General features: G+C 43.7%; 1 protein-coding gene across 2 annotated transcripts in view; it reads right to left on the bottom strand.

The window, feature by feature from the left end:
• Nucleotides 1-19,370, bottom strand: part of ELAPOR2 (endosome-lysosome associated apoptosis and autophagy regulator family member 2) — a 92,632-nt gene that overhangs the window by 40,006 nt on the left and 33,256 nt on the right. Inside the window, exon 2 of one of the 2 annotated variants that reach the window (XM_041483733.1) lies at nucleotides 5,065-5,181. Coding sequence is in view for 1 of the 2 variants with exons in the window: in XM_041483732.1 (XP_041339666.1) it covers nucleotides 5,065-5,185 (121 nt within the window). In the remaining variant the exon portion in view is untranslated. Of the gene's footprint in view, nucleotides 1-5,064; nucleotides 5,186-19,370 lie in introns of both variants that reach the window. The other variant, XM_041483732.1, reaches the window with a different exon arrangement.

The following is a 19,370-nucleotide window of genomic DNA, read 5'->3' as shown; positions in this document are numbered from 1 at the left end:
TTATGAGACAAGGTACAACCTATTCTTGCCTAGGATGGGAAAAAATAACTAATATTCTGTGGAATAAGAGAGTTAATATATTAAAAGAAGATGAGGTCAAAATGTGAACTTTAAGCTCTTTTTGGGCAACAATTCTGCTGAGATGAGAATATCAGTGCACCTGAGCACACCCTGAACCAGGTAATTGGGCTGTACAAGGAAGGAAGGAAGGAAGGAAGGAAGGAAGGAAGGCTCCAAATTCAGACTCTGGAGTGTAAAACATGCAGCATATGGTCAGGCTGGCAGAAGAACCTTATGGTGGCCACAAAAACAGACTGCAGTGCAGTGTCAGCAGGAGCACCAAGCCAAGTGCTGCTCCCACTGCCAAATCACAAAAAGTCCCAATTAAACACTGCCTACAGCCCCACACAAAAACAAAGGGCTCCCAGAGATCCCAGCCATAAGGGGGTGCAGGAAAGAGCTTAGCCCTAAGCAAGCTGCTCCCTTTATTGGACTGCCATCAATATTTTCCATTTAAAAAGCCAAGCAACTACCCTGATGGCAGTGATCCCTATCAGCTAAACTCCCTTCCTGCTATCAGACTCATGAAAGGATCAGAGGGAGATCTGTGGTAATTAAAAATGAAGGAGATCAAATTAGTAAAGCATGTTCCCAACTGTCAGGAGTGACTCAGAGATCTGGATTCTGCTGGAGGAGGCTCTCTGTCTGCCACTCCCACCTCCATGTATGTACCCGACCTCCAGAACAGTATTGGGAAGATGCCCAGAGGGGATACCTTAAATGGGAAGCACAGGAGAGCCAGAATAGCTCTAGGAGTAATAAATATCACCTTTCCCCTGGCCAAAATCTTTCTGGACTTTTAAGGCATTTCTTCATAGGAAGCCTTGCAATCATGATGTGGCAGCACCAAAAATGAGACTCAGCTCTGAACAAACAGAAACCTGAGAGAGGTGCCCAAGCAGTCTGGTGTGGCCACGACACAGGGGACACAGGTGTGGCCAGCCCCACAGGGTGACCACTGAGGTACCACACCACGCTGAATGGAAAAACACAGGCTGCAGGGTCTGAAAGTGGTCATGATGAAAGTGGTGACTGCAGCCCCATAGAGCAAGGAGAACAGAAAAAAAATAGAGGGGAGTGAAATACAGAACAGGGCACATTGCCGCTGCAGAGCTGCTACTGCAGCTTCCCTCGCATATCTGGGTCACTGCATAGCAGGACCTCCTACAGCACCACAAAAATCTCTCATGTGAGCCTCCTCCTTCCTCCCCACCTGCCACCCACACGGGAGAGATGTGGAGAGCAGGAGGGTTGCAGGAAGGGAAGGTGGATCATTGTGCTGCTCTGTGCTCACGGAAAGAAAAAAGCATAAAAATCCTTCTCCTAGTAACCAGGTCATAAAGCAGTCAAAATATGACAGCCCTGTCTACTATGCACCCCGTGACTATTTTTCAGAGGACACTGTCTTCTCTGCAGGTAAACTGTGCTGATTAAGTTTCTGAAGACTCAAAAACAGGGTAGAATCCTGGCAGGTTTCGGAGTCTACAGCAGTTTCAGGGAATTCTGAGGCTGTGCTCAGCAGGACACAGTCAGCTGTGATTTGCAGGTCACTGTGTGCTTCAAAATGCAGCAGAGCTCAGAGACATCCAACCTAATTTTGAATGGTTTCATTCAAATGAAAAGCAGTAAAACACAACATCCTGAAAACGAGCACATGTCAGGACACCAACTGAGCTCTGATGCCACAGTTCAATTGCTCCAGATATGGGAAGCACCTGAGCTAACCCATTTTTAGCAATCTCAAGTGTCTTTCCACTCCACTGGAGGCCACAGTCTAGACATATTTACAAAGCAGGAGACATTTAACATATTGGTATGCCATCTTTCAAATTTCTAGTTCAGGCACAATTTAAAGAGAGCGACTGCTGAGCATTTGGAAGAAGGAGAGGTTGGCACAGTATTCTCAGGATTCAAAATTAATGACAGCCTGCACATCACTTCTCTTTTCAGGGAGCAGTAAAGATCAGTGGCAGATATTCTCAAGCAGCAGCATTTCTGAGCAGATGAAAACAACTGCAAACATTGTGAAGTCAGCAGTGATGGCAGACGTGTTCCAAAAAAATCACTTTCTCATATAGATTCCCTCATACCATTGTGTCAAATGAGGGCTCTACCAACCTCCAGGAAAAAATAAAAAAAAAGCCCTAAGACCTCATGCTGCTTCACAACTGCAACTGCTATACAAGTGCAACCCTCTCCTAAAAGCAGAGACATAGTTGGCCACAGGGTATCTCAGGACTAATAGATGCTGAACAAAACTTCTGAGGATAGCAGAACTCTGGAAAGAGGAAACTGGAGGCTGGAAATTGTCCTACCCAGAGTGATTTTACTGTGGGCCCTGATTCTGCAGGTTGAAGGACCAAAGAGAAACCCAAGGGGACTCCAGGATTCTACCAAATGCCAAAACAAGCCCCAGTTCCTATGTCCTGGCATATGTCCTTGCTTTTACCTGCAAGATGTAAGAGAATCGGAATAAATTTGTAGAATGTCCAGAAAGACTCAGCTCAGAGGACATGGCATAGTTCTAGCATTTCCTGATAGACTTTGGGATAAAATAGCACCAAGCCTAAGAGAGAAGGAGGGCATCTCAAGGAGCCATTATTGTGAGTTGTGTGCAGCCCCTGGCCAAGCCTGCAGCACAAATCTCATTCTGCACACAATCCACAAAGAACACAATTTGTAGAAGCCTCAGATACAGAACCTTTTGTTTTCCTTATGCTGCAGAAATTCATGCTTTTAGTGTAAGATGTCCTTGGTACAGCTGCTGTATTGTCAGATGAGACAGAAGACACCAGCTTAGAGAACACGACAAGACAGCAAGGAGATATCTGTCAGCATCTTCAACACAACTCCTCATCAACAACAGATCCCCACGTGCAAATTCTAGAGATTTGTGGGGCAGTCACTTCTCAAAAGCTGCCTCTCCCAGTTTATCCCCCTGGAGAATGGACTGTCAGCCAAACTCCATGCTGGTTAAAATACTTTACAGGAAAAACCACTACGTTAACCAAGCTGAATGTGAAAGGTGTTCCCTACACATTCCTACAGTGACCGACTGCTGTTGACAGATTCATGTTTTCAAGCTGAAAGACTGGTTGTTCTTTAAGCAAAACGTGAAAGACTAAGAGATGAGAAAACCTAACATTACTCTTGCCATCAGAATATAGCTAGACAGCCCCTGCTGACAGTTAATTTACTACAGACAGAAAAAATGGATTGAACTCCAAGAGCCCAGGGAGATGGGATCTGAGGGGTGCAGTAAAAAAGTAAAATATCTGATTCTTCTCAAACCAGCTGAACTGTCGAAGGATTTGACACCAACACTACAAGGAGATGAGTTTCCCAGTGTATTTAACAGAATCCTGTATTTTCGTGTATAATATCAGAGCCCATCTACTGGGAAAAGTTTTCACCTTGTCTAGAAGGGGTATTGAAAAAGCCAGATTCATCTATTGTTATAAACCAGCTGAATTCTCATTGGAATTGATTTAAGACCAGAAACAGGCACAAACAATAGAAGATGAAGAGGGAAGTGAACCATTTTTCAAAATCTGTAGCAGAAAGTTGAGGATAGTGTAGTGTTGCTGGACTTAAACCATTTATCACAAGATTTAAGAAGAAATAATGTACATCACAAAAAGATAGTTATACCTATGTCCTCCAGGGTACACCAAAAGTGGTTGCGCAGCAGAAGAAATAAAACTATCTGCTCCTTTATAGTGCAGGCAGCAAAAAGTGATGGGCTTGAAGTATAACAAGGGAGATTCAACAGCAGAAAAATCTTTAATGGGAGGGAAAATGAAAAGAACTAAATATATGAGCAAATATCTGCAGAGCTTCTGGGCTCTTCATCACAAGAGGTACCTGAAAACAGTCCAGCCAAACATCAGCCATGAATGACAGTCATTTCTACTACAGCTATTTGGGCTGGAAGGTGAATTATGGGATCACCTGAGGTGCTTCTCAGGGCTATATTTCTGTAATTGAAAAAGCACTTTCTAAGGATATACAGAGACTCCACATTTAAAACCCTAGAAACTAAATCCAAATACCAGGAATGACACATTCTCAAATGATGCTTGCAAGCAGTCAGAAACCTTCCAGTGATCAACACTGCTACAGAAAGCATTTATGTGTCTCACACAGAGAAATGAAAATAAACCTTTTTCACACAGAGAAATGAAAATAAACCTTTAGAGGAGCAGAGTCAGAAGTGAGTAAATTGGACATCTGGTGCAATAGAACTGAAAAGACGTAGCCATTGTTCATCCTGTTTGTCAGATACAATAATTTATACCCCCTGGTATAAATTACTGCTAGGATCTTTTGTGGAGAGAATTGCTAGAGCAAGGAAGTGTGATGGGAAAGAGCATTCAGACTCGGAAGCTACAAAACAGTGAGGGATGTGTTTGCAGAGCAGCAGTTTGTTTATATCCCCCAGATGCAAAGAACTGTTTCAACATTAAAAAAAATGCAGAACCAAGTGATATAAAAATGCTCCAAGATGTTAAAAAATAAATGCATAAATAAATAAAATGCAGGAGCTTCATCATAAAAATAACTCAGGCAAATAAAACATTTACAATTTCTTATGCATTCAGCTTATGAATTGGCTAAATAATGGAAATAATGAGAATGTGGATGCTATGCAAATATAGCTTGACTACTGGTGGTCACCATTTTGGCCAATACAGCTGTAAATGTCTGGAGAGCTGCAGAACTGGAGAGCAGGGCAGCTCAAGACAAGCAACCACAGCTCTTCAGGGGGTGCTGTCAGGGACGTGCCTTGTCTGTGAATCAGCATGAAAGCGTACCTGCAGCAGACAGTGACTTTCATGGATACACTGCAAAGACAATCCCTGCTCCACATCTCCAGGAGACTGAAAGCTGGGCTGGAGAGGGGAAGGACAACTCAGGGGAACTCGGGACATCAGTGACAGCCCTACAAATGTAAACAGCACAAAAAGCCAGTAACAGTCTGTAAAATGAGAAGTCACAACATACTGCATTCCTTCCCTCTCACGGGGTCAGGTAGTCCAGAGCACTCCACTGACGGGTTCGGGACAGCCACCCTCCACCTGGAGCCACTGCTGTCGCACTCCGTGTACTCGAAGTGGTAATCTGTCTGCAAGCAATTACAAAGAGTTTCAGTTTCATCATAACATTTGCATATTAAGCTCATTAATCAAGACTGGGATTAGCAAGCTCAGTTGTAATTAAAGCAGAGAGGAAGTGGCTGGCATGGAACACCCTGTGCAGCTTTGATGAATGCCATGCATCACCACAGAGCAAGCGCGGCTCTCGTCAGATGCTGCGCCACACAAATGCTAGGGCAGAGGGTGGGATTTGCAAAAGCACTTGACAGACAGGAGGCAGATTCCACTAGAATTTTTTTTCCCCGTCTCTTAGAGCAGGATTGATGGAAAATTTCTGTCCATCACAGTATCTGATCTACAGCAGCCAAGGAGGTTTCATCTTTGATCAATGGAGCAAGCCATACTTGAGCACAAGTCATCCCATGATAGGCCGGATGTGTAAGATGGATGGAATGATTCCTCCTGCAAGTGCCTTTCCCTCTTTGTCAGTTTCAGAGGAATGCCAGGCAAATTGGGGCAGATAAACCCAGTACCGGGATATCTGAAAATGTCATCCAGGGTCAGCTCTGAGGAGTATCTCAAGGCAGAATTGTGGTATGAGGGGAGATCAGTCCCATGGTCTCTGGGGCTGAGATAAGTCCTGGGCAGACTCAGTGAAAAATAGTAAGAAACCTCCTAGCATTAGCTAGGAAAGAATATTAGCTATTTGTCTTATTAATAGTATTGATTCAGATCCCACATAAAATCTAGACTCACATTTAATTACATTTTTAGTTTTGTGTTTATAGCTCTGTTTTCAAATTCATAGCCCAGAAGTTTATGATTAAAATAAACCTCAGCAACATCTCATTTTTCAACCAGTCTGGGTGGAGCTGGCAGAAATGGTGAATAACCTTCTTCAGAGGCAACAGACCCATGTTCAAATAACATGCTCTGGCAAGCTCCATAAGATGGTTCCACATGGGCAAAGTCACCTCCAGCTCCCTCTGCAGTTAATCAAGGTAAAACATTGATCATGTACCTATTTCAGACACCTGGGGACAAGGGGATAAGGAGGCGACAAGGAGATAACATCCTAGAAACACTTCTTTCTCCCCACTGGCTACAAAGGAAAACTACCCAGTTAATTTGGATGGAGTTTCCTTCATTTCCTCAGGGGAATCCCACCTCCAACCCTGCACATCCCTTCCTGGCCCACGAAAGGACCACCAAAAAGCATGGTAACGAGGCAAATTTAACCACAGGCTTGATGTTTGAGAAGCTTTGGGGCAGCCTGGTGTGGTGATCCATAAAGTCTGGGGGGCTCCTTTCAGTTTATCTGTCTTCTGCAGGCAGGACTGGCCACGACCCAAGGAGGGGAGGCAGTGGCTGTGCCTGCAGCCCAAGGCACAAGCACAAGAGCTCTTCAGCTGCTGCTGCTCACTCTCACTACAGCAAACCCCAGCAGAGATCTGCCCTCCTGCCATGACTGCAGACAGCAGGCCCTTATTCTGCTGCCCTGCGAGGAGATACTCTGTGCACACAGGGATTATTTTGGGGGCAATCTTCTCCTGCTCCTTTCCTTGCGACTGACATTGCACATGATGGAGCAGAAGAAGGGGGAGCAGGTGGATAAGGGTTGATCCATGCTGGCTCTGGTATAGATTAGTTAATTCCTGCAAATATTCAGCTGACTCACATGGAGAAGACTTGCAATTCTCCTCATTTACTTGCAGAAAAACAAACAATACTGAGTTTAATACTTCTCCTACTGTTACCATAGTTCTCCAGAGATATTCAAATGTTAATAAAGTTCTACCTAAACATCATTAAAGCCTTTGCTATTTTACATCCAGGTGCAAATAATAATCTGATTTCTCTGGAATTAATATTTTCATGGCTGAATAATTAACTTTGCAGCTCGATCTACGGTTTAGAATCCTAACTCACAGCACAGTGGAAAGGAAAACTATTTGTCTGAAAAAAACCTAACCCAGATCAACACACGAAATATGATATAACACACTGCCAACTCTACAAATATACTCAATTATAATATGTAATTTCCCCTTTTCATCTCATTATGCAATCTTTCAGGAATACTTTAAAAAAATATTCCTGAATCATCTCAGTATGAAATCTGCCATAAGGCAACCAGAATACACAAATGCAATAGATTCATCTCCTAGTTCATATGACACAAGAAAAAAATGTATCTATTAAATTAAATATGCAAGACTGGAGTGAAGCAAAGAGAAGGATATTGAAGTGCACTGACTCTGACTTCCTTTCTGATCCATTTTCTATTTAATATCAGATTTTAAAAAAATTAAAGTGAGCAGTTTGGTGTCAACAATCCAGGTTGCTCTCGTAGCCACCCTCTCAAAGCGCACTTCAGTGACATTGAGCCAGCAATGCAATCCCTCTGCAGCCAAAGCAGGTCCCAAAAGTGGGGCAGCTGTGAGGGACACATCATGCATTGCAGAACCATCCCCTCTAATGGCTGGATAACTGTCAACTATCAACAGGGATTCAAAATTCATGACACTAACAAAAATTATAAAGAATAAAAGGCTTCGGCTCTCCTTCCATGTTCAGGCACATGAGTCAAGTTTTCATCCCTCCATGGAAACCTCTCCAGCTTTAACCAGTCAGGTGAGGTTCCTGGAGAGATGGACCCAACACATGTCACTCCCTCTGATCACCCCATCCCTGTGTGCAGCTGTGTCCACAGAGGAGCCAAAAGACTCAAAAGTTTGTACAGCAGAACAAGAGTTCTGTGTGGTCTCTTTCCATTACTTTTCCCTGTACTATGCTCAGATCCTTTGTGGGTGAGTGGTTGGGGTGGGGTTTTTGTTTGTTTCTTTTCTATCTGACTTTCAACTCAGTTTTGTGTCTGAAAACACCTCTATGGACATGGCATTTATCTGGTAAGTGACTGTATTGAGGACTCTTCAAATTAACTTTTGCCTTTGGTTGTGCACACATGCCTAGCTCCAAAAATCTCTGCCAGCTACCAATGCTACTCTCATAGAATCAGAGAACCACAGAATGGTCTAGGCTGGAACATTAAAGAACACCTAGTTCCAACCTTCCTGCAAAAAAAAAAAAAAAATTGCCCAGAGAAACTGTAGATATCTCATCTATAAAAGTGTTTGAGGCCAGCTTGGATGGGTCTTTGAGCAACCTGGGATAATGGAAGATGTCCCTGCCCATGGCACAGGGTTTGGCAGGAGATCTTTAAGGTGCCTTCCCAACACAAACCATTCTGTGATTCAGTGATTCTATGAAACAAACACTGAGGGCCCAGCTGTATCCATCTTTTATAGACATAAATAGAATACAGAATTATTACAGAATGTATTATTACAGAATACATTTGTGCTGCCTCACAGGTATGACAGCTCACAACTTCAGCTTTAAATTCACCAGCCTAGCTCCTTATGGTGGGTGAATGTAACTGCAGGATTCTGTGGTTCAGCTACATGATACAGCACCTCAAACTGCTTCAGCAACCTTGGTAATGTCCTCAGCCCCCAGCACAGCTCAGGTCCATCCCTGTGAGCTGGAAGCACACCTTGGCTGCAGCACCCACAGCTTCCATCACACACAAAGTTTGCAGGAATGTTTACTGGAAATTGCCCACTAATGCTGCTTACAGGGCTCAGAGCCTCTAATCTGCCTCAGGAATTTGAACTTCCAAATATAGAAGGCTGACCAAGGAGCCACCACAGCACCATGGGACACTTACAACACCTTTGCTTCTCATGGAAAAATGCCATTATTTTGGGATTTCCTCACAGAATCATAGAATGGTTTATATTGAAAGAAACATTAAAGATTGTCTACTTCCAGCCCTATGACAGAAAAATTTCTTCACCCACCAGTTCTCTGAAGTGAATTTCATGGCAAATCCATTGCCAGATGTTATCTGTTGCCAGCTACTACGCTGGCTTTGCTTTCAATGTTTTTTCCCACTATCATCCACTCATACAGTAACTTTACATTTGGCCACAGGCCTGTTTTAATTTTTACTGTAATTCTGACTCTGTTTTTTTACTTTTCTGCACTTGGCCTTCATCTTCTAAATATGTCCCACCTCCAGTTCAACTATAATTTCCTATAGCATTTCCTACTTTATTGATCATAATTCCTAGGGTTTGGTAAAACAGGTTTGAATATCAGACCCAAAGAGAAAGTTCCTATTGGAAAGTGTCTCTCAGGAAAAAAATTAACAACATCCCACACAGGGTTAAACCTGGAAAAAATGCAATTTTCTAAATGGAAAATTGATGCTGTTCCAAGAAACCGCTCAGGATCAATGTGTAGTCCTCAACATTAAATTTCAAATGAAAGGTTAATAGTAACCTGAAAAATGCTACCAAAAATAGGCATCTGTGTTTGCTTTACCCTGAGCTGAATTTTGCTCTTTTGTTCTTGGAGAATTAGTGAAATCACATCAGCAGTACCACGCAAAGCTGCAATGAGAAACTCTCTGACCTACACATGCTCCCTTTGAAGGACACCCTGCACAAAAAAGGAGCCCTTGTGCAGGCACACGACGTCAAAGAGATGGTGCACTGGTCACAGCTCTGCCAGGGGGAGGAGAACACGACAGAACGTTTCCAGATCCCATGCTCAAAACCCATCAATATGGGATCGATGGTGTGGTCTGGCACCCTCGCACTCATCCTGTGCCAAGCTCCAGCAGAGATCCCCTGGCTCCCTGGGGCACCCACACCTCCTGCCCTGCAGCCATTCCCCAGCTCCCAGCCCACCAGGAGCTGGCTGAGCAATGCTTTAGCAAGGTGTGTCCCACCCTGTGTCCCCTGCAGCCCCACTGCCCCCATCTCACACAATTCCTGTCTTCACTTTAAGTGGTACCAAGTGTCCCACCTTGCCCAGCTCCCCAGGCCCAGTGCGTGCAATGTTAGATGTCTCCAGACCCCTACATCTGAGCTAGACATCTCACAGTCCTCCACAAGAGTTGACTGACACAGACATTTCCAGGGCACAGATCCTCTGTCTTAAAATAAAAGCCTATTTCAAGGCATTTCTGAAACTCTACAAGTATTGTTTTCTTCTCCACTGACTGGAGAGCTTTCTTCCAGACAACCCCTGTAACAATGAGCTTTCTCCATGACAAAGAGCAACACCCTCTTCAGTGCCCTTCCTATTTTTCTACACCAATTTCTTCATTCCTGCCTCTCACATAGATGGGAGATGCCTTGCACTCCTTCCACTTAATTAGAAACAAAGAGCAGAGAGGGCACAAGCCCTTACAACCAGTTCCCAATGCACCGAACCCTCAGTGTGGGCAGAAAATACTGGATGAAGCCCAGGAGCAAAGAGCATTTGCCATATCTGCTATGAAACACGATAGCAAAAGTCTCCTGCAATTTAACAGCTTGCTCTTCTCCTGTTGTTTTCCAACCACACACAACACTGAGTCAAATAAAAAACAAACAAACAAACAAAAAACAAACAAACAAAAAAAAACCTCCAAAAACAAAACAAAAAAACAAAAAACAAACAAACAAAAAAAAGAAAAAAAAAAGTAAAAAAAAGTAAAAAAACTCTTCTGTGCTACCTGGTCAATATTCCTAACCAAAAACTCTCAAGAGGTTGCTACCTGAACATGGACTTCTTGTTCCACTGATACTTTTGCTTAACCCGATTAACTGCACACAATGCTATTAAAAGATACTGCTTGCCAAAAGGGGCATCCATAATCCTCACAGACCTCTGTGCTGTCTATATTTACATGTACAATAGGGATTAGTTGTGTATTTATTTAAAAAAAACCCTCAACCCTCCTCACAAATAAAAGCCTATTTTAAGGAAAGAACGGCTACAGGCAGAGATAAGAAGGGAACCCAACCTCACTGAGCACTGCTGTGATTCCCCCCAGACGAATCTCAATGAAAATGAGTCAACATTTTCACTTCCCTGCTACACCAAGAAATGCCACCCCAAAAAAGAGCAGATGCAGAGACATGGCATTCTCCCTGCGTGGCTGTTTCCCAAGTCTGGCATCCACAGCATTAGCACACATTTTCATGAGGGAAAATGCTTTCAACACTCTGAGACTGCTCCAGAGCTTTCAAGGGCTGCTTATCAGTCACTCCTAATTCAGGCCTTGATAAGGAGAAGCTAGTTCCCATTTCTTGTTAGTTTTGAGCTTCTAGCCCTTCCTCCTCTTTTACCACACTCATTATTTGTAATTCTATCCCAAATATCCCTGCTGCCCCTCTGTGCTCCTATCACCCAGCCCATGAGGAAGAAACAGACCCTTGAGTCAGCAGAGCTGTCACATCTCTCCTCCAGACCTAATGGCTAGCTCTACACCACCCCAACATGATAACATTCTTCTTTAATCTCCTTTGAAATTACTTATATCAGTGATTTTCAGCTGAAAATTTGAGCCAGGTTTTCAATCATTCCTAAATCCTCAAATTCCTAAGACATTTATGTGTATTCTGCCACACTTCTCTTTTCTGGACCCCTAATTCATTTGAGGCTGTTTTGGCAGTAAGAATCCCAGACCTAATTGCATTACTTAGAACTTCACAAGGCAGCTGAATATATTCAGACTTTCTCAAAATCAGGCTATTTGCATCTTGAATCTAATGCATGCACCAGGTTTCAATCACCAGAAGCTGAGGTTGGAACGCTGCCAAAGCCATCTGCAAATTAAAGATGAACTGAGGAGGTTTAATGAATGAAAGCCAGAATTCAGCAAAAAATATATCATCAATATTTGCAAGGAATCAGAATAAATGACATTTTACTAAGTTTTTATCTAACCTATTTAAATGTAAACCAGAACTCTAACCCAAATGTGTTAAAATAAATGTCCAGTCCTAGGCCAGTGAGCAGAGTGACCTACAGTGGACAGATGTCTGCAGAATGATGGGTGAAGTTCAGAGAGCCATGAGCAGCTCTGTCAGCAGGAGGAAGACAGAGACAGCCCTTAGCAATGTTTACAAACAACAACTGATAAAAAAGTGTTTGGATGAGTATAGTGTCCCACTGGAAATGAAAAAGGCATTGAGCTCTCACACTAACCAGGTCAAAGGACTTCCTTTGCTCTTGGTGAACCTGCTGCAGCATGAGATGAAGCTCACCAGAGAGGTAACCAGGAGGTGATTCCAGCATATTCCAGATGTTCAGCGTAGGACACAGGAACTGCATCCATTTCTCCCTCCACAGCTGCAGAGTTTGGACAGACTCGTTTCCACACAAGTACCTGAGGTTAGGTGGGACAAGTCCTTGCTGCTCCTTCCTGCTGCAGCCAGCTGTCACCTGCTGGGCTGCCATGGACATTCTGAATGTGTTGGTGCAGCCCCTGAGCAGCTTCCAGTGCACATCTCAACTAAGCCTCCCAGAGATGCTTGTCATAGAAATCATGTGCTGTTACTACAGCAGGGTTTTAAATTAAGACACTGCAGAGTTAGAAGGGCATTTCAGAAACCATTTAGTCTGTATTCTTGCCCCCCACACCTAAACCATTCCTGACAGAAGTTTGCTTAACCTTTTAGAAACCTCCCAGCGACAGATATCGCACAGCTCTGCAGGGTGAGGCTCACAGTTATTGTCTCAATGAAACGATGCTAATGCACTCAGACCATTCATCAGGCAGCTAATGAAGCAGATATCATCAGCCAGGGAGCTGAGCAGAAGAGCTGGGAGAAATATCTAGGGGTGAAGGGTTTATTTATTGAAAAGTGCAGCCCAAAAGATACCATTTCAGCATATAAAGAGATTCAGAGAGCATGGCTGGCCACAAAGGCTGGCTGCATCCCTCCAAGAAATCACATTCACTCTGCTATACATTTATATATATTTATTACATGATTTGTTGAAGATAGTTTCTTAAGGACAGTGCATTCCCACGTAACACAACATCAGCTGCAAGAAACTGCAGGGCTGTGCTCTGAACAGTTCTCTTGGCTCTCAGGTACCCTCCCTCTGGCTGGAATCAGTGGAGATTTCCCCAGCTTCACAGGGCACCAGCCAGGTGTCTGTCATCTTCCAGCAGAGAAGGTGCTCTCTCTGACACTTCTTCATCCTTGTCAAATCCCTTTCAGCAGCAGTCTAGTAGCAAGAAACTGCAGGGCTGTGCTCTGAACAGTTCTCTTGGCTCTCAGGTACCCTCCCTCTGGCTGGAATCAGTGGAGATTTCCCCAGCTTCACAGGGCACCAGCCAGGTGTCTGTCATCTTCCAGCAGAGAAGGTGCTCTCTCACTCTGACACTTCTTCATCCTTGCCAAATCCCTTTCAGCAGCAGTCTAGTAATGACTAGGAGAGTTTTTATTATCATTACCTTATTTTTCCTTTCAGGGACCATTTTCAGTCTGAAAAGGTCAGGTCAGCCAGCAGCCCTTTGACTATGAGAAATTTATTTTTTCTTTTAAATAAAACATCACCAAAAAAGCTATGTGCAGCCCAACACCAGCCATCTTTGAATGTATCTGGGATTATTTATTTTTGCAACCTGCAGAAAAAAGTAGCCTCTAGTAAAACACTGACTGTTTTATCCACGGCCTCATCTGTTGCCCAGTTAAGTCAATAAAAGATATCCATTCACTTCAAAGGACAACAGGATGAGCCACAGTTAACCAGCTCATGCACTCATCACCCTGATGTTGTTTAAATAACAGGTAATGGTCATTGTCATCCTTGCAAGTGAAGCTCTAGAGAAGGCAAAGACCTTTCTCCCTTTTAAAATAATCCCACTGAATTTCAGGGAAGGAGATACCAAACACAGAATTCTACAGGATGGCACAAAATGACCCTCAGAAAGATTATTTTCAGCCAGACAAACTGCACTTGTAGAGGCATATCCAGTGATGGCTTTAACAAGCTAATAAGAAGTGTTGAGCAGTTTGCCTGCCCCAAACCACATTTTTCTTTTCCCTTGTGTCAGCACTACATCAATAAAGAACCTGATCCATCATAAAGTCATTTTTTCTCCTAGTTTTCAGCAGAACAACTCCCTGCACACTGTGTCAGCACTGCTGTGGACACAGAAAGGAGTGGCAATGGATGGCCAAGGCAGAAAGATGGATAGAGAAAGAAAAGCATTTTCAGTCAGGAACAGAACTGACCTATTGGTCACACAGACTTAGACTGGATTAAATTGGTGGCAAAACTACTCCTTGATCCTGACGTCTTCTTTCCCAGCTTCCACAGCTTTATTACTCAAGGGTTTGGGTCTCTCAGGCTCCACAGAACATTTTAATGAATATGGAAATTAACACAGTCTCTAGGGATACACATCTCCAAAGCCACTCAATAGAATTTCCAAATGCATATTCTGGTTCTTAGCAACAAAGCCTTACAAATCTTCATCAAAGAGAGACTTTTTAATGCCAGTCAGACCATAGAAAATTGAGAGTTAAGAGAATAAGCTTTGTGCTTTAACTGCATCTTTGGTGAAATGTTGATTCCTGTTTCAAAACCTCCTATCCCCGCTTTACAAAAAGCAACTTGCAGGAAAGCCATCAAGAAGAAATTCTGCCATGATGATACACATTTGCATTGTATCTCAAGACCTAAAATATTATTTTCCTAAAGGAGAAAGGAGGAGTTAAACCTTGCACTCTGCTCCATCATCCCCCCATATCTTGGCTTGGGTGATTTGGAGATGGGGGAGTGAGGGTGTAACACATCTCAGATAAAGCATGAGATGGATGTAGCAAATGGCACCTTGTAAAAATGGCAGGAGACATCAAATCCTTTGGCAAACAGGGCTGGGTCTCCTTTACAATGCACAGGAAGGTTATCATGGGCCAGAGGCATAAGTTCTACTTCTTCATCAGCTGCTGGCTTGCCTGAGGAGTCTCAGAGAAGTCTTCACTCACCCGCCTTTCACGTATAATCTCATTTGGCACACCTGGAGATGATACATTTCTCCACAAATTATTCTGGAAACCAGACAACTTTATAGTGTCTTACCTAATGCCAAATACTGAGACAGGTCAGGAGTGGAATCCAGAAGCTGAGTCCTTAAACATAAAATAACTGTCTTATCCACAGGCAAAGGTAAAAACCACAAAACTATTTGAATTTACTAATGCAATTCCACAGTATTTTTCCCACAGTCTGCATGGCTTCTGTGAAATGGAAAGCTTGGAGAACTTATTTTCTTTATATTTAAGACTCTGTAATAGGCCACTCACAAGTGCAACAAAGAGGACACTTCTGCCAGGAAAGAGCTTGTAAAAACAGCAGGTTAATAACATGCTCCCTATCTCTGGCAGGTCATTCCACATATAAGAGCCTCCAAAAGCACCTACCAGGAAGAGGGAGTAAGAAGTGAAATAATATGGAACAGAAAACAGCACAAGTTTTCCTACTCGAGTTATCACATCCCTGTCATCATCTGTCACAAGAAGTCCCATCCCTAGGCTGAAGGAATACTCCCTGCAAGCACTGGCTTTTTGGCTTCCACTGCTCAGGACTATGGAAAACAGTGCTGGTTAGTATCTTTGGAGCATGTTTGGTTTAGAATAGGATGCCAATAGGATGTCAAATTAGAGCAGTTCAATCATCAGGAAAAACAGTTCAACTCAGGTGGGACCTGCTGCCAGGACTGGATTGAGGAGTTCCACCTTACCAGAAAACTTTTTATAATATCCATACCTGTATCTCTAAAACACTCCAAACTCCAAAAATGCCACCCAACTTTTTAGCTGAAAGTTAAAAAGTTAACTGTCTCAAGGGCAACACAACTTTCTCAGGTCACAAATAAATTTAAATGACGGTATAAAACTGTCTGGCTTTTTTCCAACAGAGAGAATAGAAGAGAAACGAGAGAGACATGTCCAATATCCAGCGATTCCGCTGGGAGGAAAATCTGCTAGACGTGATCAATTAATTCATTGTAATGAAGAGCACTGTAACCTGCTATCAATCATTTTTGTCCTGCGCTTTGTATCACATGGATTTCTAATATATGCACATGCCAGGGGACCTGGAGGAATATTACTCAGCATGTCTTTCAACTGGCTTTTTTAACTGTAAATCATGTGATTATTTGTTAACAAGTCGGAGATGTGTTAACAATCTGATGACATTTCATTTATGGCTCTTGTCTAGGTAAAGCCTCCAAGGTGCACTAAATACAAGCAAATAAAAAAAATCAGTCACCTTTAATGAGTGTGTGGGCACGTACACACCTGCTTGTGCATTTTTGTATGCACACATAGCAACTCACACAAGGATAATTCTGTCATCATTTAACCCACAAGCTCCATCTCCCCTTGGCTGATAAAATTTGGTACAGCTCTGCTGCCTGCAGAGCCACACTGATTTACACCCACAGAGACTCTAGCTTCTTGTTTATCTTTTAACAGAATGACAAAAGGTTGTTAAAGTAACACACAGGTCTTGGGTGAAGTCTGGGGTACCTGACCATTGCTCCATGAGACCCCCTGAATGTGCAGCCAGAACCAAAACATCTTGTCTCTGCTCTCAAACCCTTCCAGCAATGACAGCTAATTAGGTGCTGCAGAATTAACTTTCATCCTCCACCTGTGTGCTGGTGGTGACTAATTGCATTCACAGAATGAATCAGTTTGCAATTCCAAGTACACCAGTAAATCCCAGCATGGGATTTACCCAGTTTACCCAAGAACCCAGTAAATGGACAAGCATGAGAAGATGCTGTAAGGATGGGATTGACCTCACGAGGACACGGATAGCAAGGATGACAGAACAAGGGCTTGATGTCTTTCCCCACATTTGAACCAAAAACTGCTCTGAGAAAGAGCTCCTTTCATGATACAACATCTTGCTGAAGGTGGAGCGGGCACAAACGCTGCTCCCTCCAGGGTCCCACCATGGCTCCTCGGGGTCTGTGGCAAGGGCATGCCAAGGCAATGCCCACAGTGCTCTGAAGGAAGATAGTAGCTAACTTCTGCCTTCTCTGCTTGCTAACACCCACTGAAATCTTGTGTCTAAATCCATGGTTGGATTTCCTCAAGGGATTTGAAAAACCTATTTATTTTATCCCCTCCCTCCCCAGATGCTTTTAAGTTGTGTTACATATCACTGAAGTGCTGGTGCTCTGGGAGGAATATTAACATCAAATAAATATAGGCATTACAACCAAAGCCATCTGTTCCTTTCTGTTGATTACAAATCTATCCTCCTCAACCAGAGCTACTCCAGCCTCATGATCTCTCCTGCAGCCTCTGTCTCTGCAGCACCCCAACAAACGTGCAAATACACAAGCTCCACTCCAATTAACCTCTACACAGGTTCAGACCAGCCACAAGGGATTGTCAGGAGCAAGGCAACAAGCATCTAGAGCTGGATAGAAAATATCCCCATGGACACTGAGAGGGAAACACATTATGGGGCAATGCAGCTGCCCATTCGTAGCACCATGAGTGCTTCAGTGCTTCACCTCAGCTGCTGGGGACAAACCTGTGGCTCTGGTAAGATAAAAATCACAGTTCAGGAAAAGCACATGCTGCTCTGAATCAGAGCAATTGCCAGCAGACCACCCTAACCTGGCCTGAGACAAGAGCAGGCCTTTGAAGAGCAGATACAGATGCCCCAGAAATACAGGAGGAACAATCCATAACTTGGGACAAAGCATGAAGGCATTCAGACCCACATGTCAAACCAGGAACAACCAAAGGCTCTTCCCTTTCTTTTAAGGACTGTGACCTACAGCTTCAGCTAAAACAGCTGCAGTAATATTTCCCCACAAGCTCCACATAATTACTTTCTCCCCTTTCATTATTTCTATTTCCTATTTCTACGCAAAACTCCCATGGGAAAAGGTCACAAAAGATTTGGATGGAAATACCCTTCAGCAAGCGGAGCAGGAAACACAATTTACAGCCCTTTTCCTGGGGCAATGACAACCCTCTTCCCTCTCTCGTGACATCAGAGATTCCAATGAGAATTTTCCTTGTGTCCTTGCCAAGCCAGCTCAGCCTGATCCTTCCAGCAAGGAGCAGATGCCAGACTCCCCTCTTGTCCCAGTTCCCTTGGCCAGCCCTCAGGACGGCTGCGTGGGGCAGTCAAGCTGTTTGGAGCTGCCCCAGGCAGAAACAATAGCTCAGGAAAGCTGTTTGCTCCCTCAGTTCCTTTTCAGGTAGCGTGGAGAAATGGAGCCAAAACCCAGCAAACAGAAGTTCAATCAATTGAGGCTGGAAATAGAAACAAGACCGTGCTGACTGCCACGACAGAGCACGGAAAGGGCTGCCCGGGCTCGAGTGCACACAGAGTGAAAGAGGTGTCATATTTGCTCCTGGGGCTGCAGGGTTTGCATGTGACTCCCTCTGAGTTTATCAGCAGTTTCATTGCATAATGAAGTAAATAATCAGGGATTTACAGAACAGAAGGCTCATCCTTGCTGCACTGCTCCAAGACAGACCCACAATCAGGCTCCACATCCCTGCCATGCAGTGGGGAGGGAGTTGCACACCCTAACATCAAAATCTACAAGAACCAACCAAAAGCACCAAAGGTAAAATTCAAAGCAAATCTGAAATTGCAAGAATAGAACAAACCTGTGCCTCTCCGCAAAGCTGGAGCCAGTGTATGAGGGAAGGCTACTCCCTTCTAAAGTCAGTCTCCATTAAGCAAAAGTTTTCCCAGCATGATGCAAGTTCAGCACATGAGCTCTGAACCAGCTTCACTAAGCTGGCTGCAAATTCATGTCCAAAGCAGGATCTGTCTGCAGGGGTTCATATTCCTACCCTAACTGGCAAATCTGAAATTCTGAGGTAGTGGTGACACCCCGTGAAATGGGTGAGAACAGCCCTGATGTCCACACCTGCTCTGTAGTGCTCTTCTCAGCTCTAGATCTAAGATCTGAAATCAGAGTCTATAAAAAAACCTGATAATTCAGTGTTTAACTTACATCTGCTTCCTTATGACACAGAAAACTGAAGAACAGCACTGGCACCCTGGTGACTTTATCCTCAGAGCATCTTTCCAACATAGAACCACAAAATTATTTGGATTGGAAATGACCTTAAAAATCATCTCCTTCCAACCTCCCTGCCATGGGCAGGGATACCACACACTAGACCAGGTTGCTCAACATCCCATCCCCTCTGGCCTTGAACATTTCAGTGAAAACAAATGTTCTTATCCTAAACGTAATTCTGCCCAGGAGCTAAACGCCAGGACATTAGGTCTTTATTTGTAAAAGGTACAAAAGAGCTTTGCTCCTATGCAGGCACTTGTTACAACAGCAGCTGGGCTCTT

This window comes from Pyrgilauda ruficollis, unplaced genomic scaffold (assembly GCF_017590135.1).
Source record: "Pyrgilauda ruficollis isolate IOZ18807 unplaced genomic scaffold, ASM1759013v1 scaffold61, whole genome shotgun sequence".
NCBI classification, from domain to species: domain Eukaryota; kingdom Metazoa; phylum Chordata; class Aves; order Passeriformes; family Passeridae; genus Pyrgilauda; species Pyrgilauda ruficollis.
Note: the sequence above shows the minus strand (reverse complement) of the source record. Positions and strands in the feature narration are given on the sequence as shown.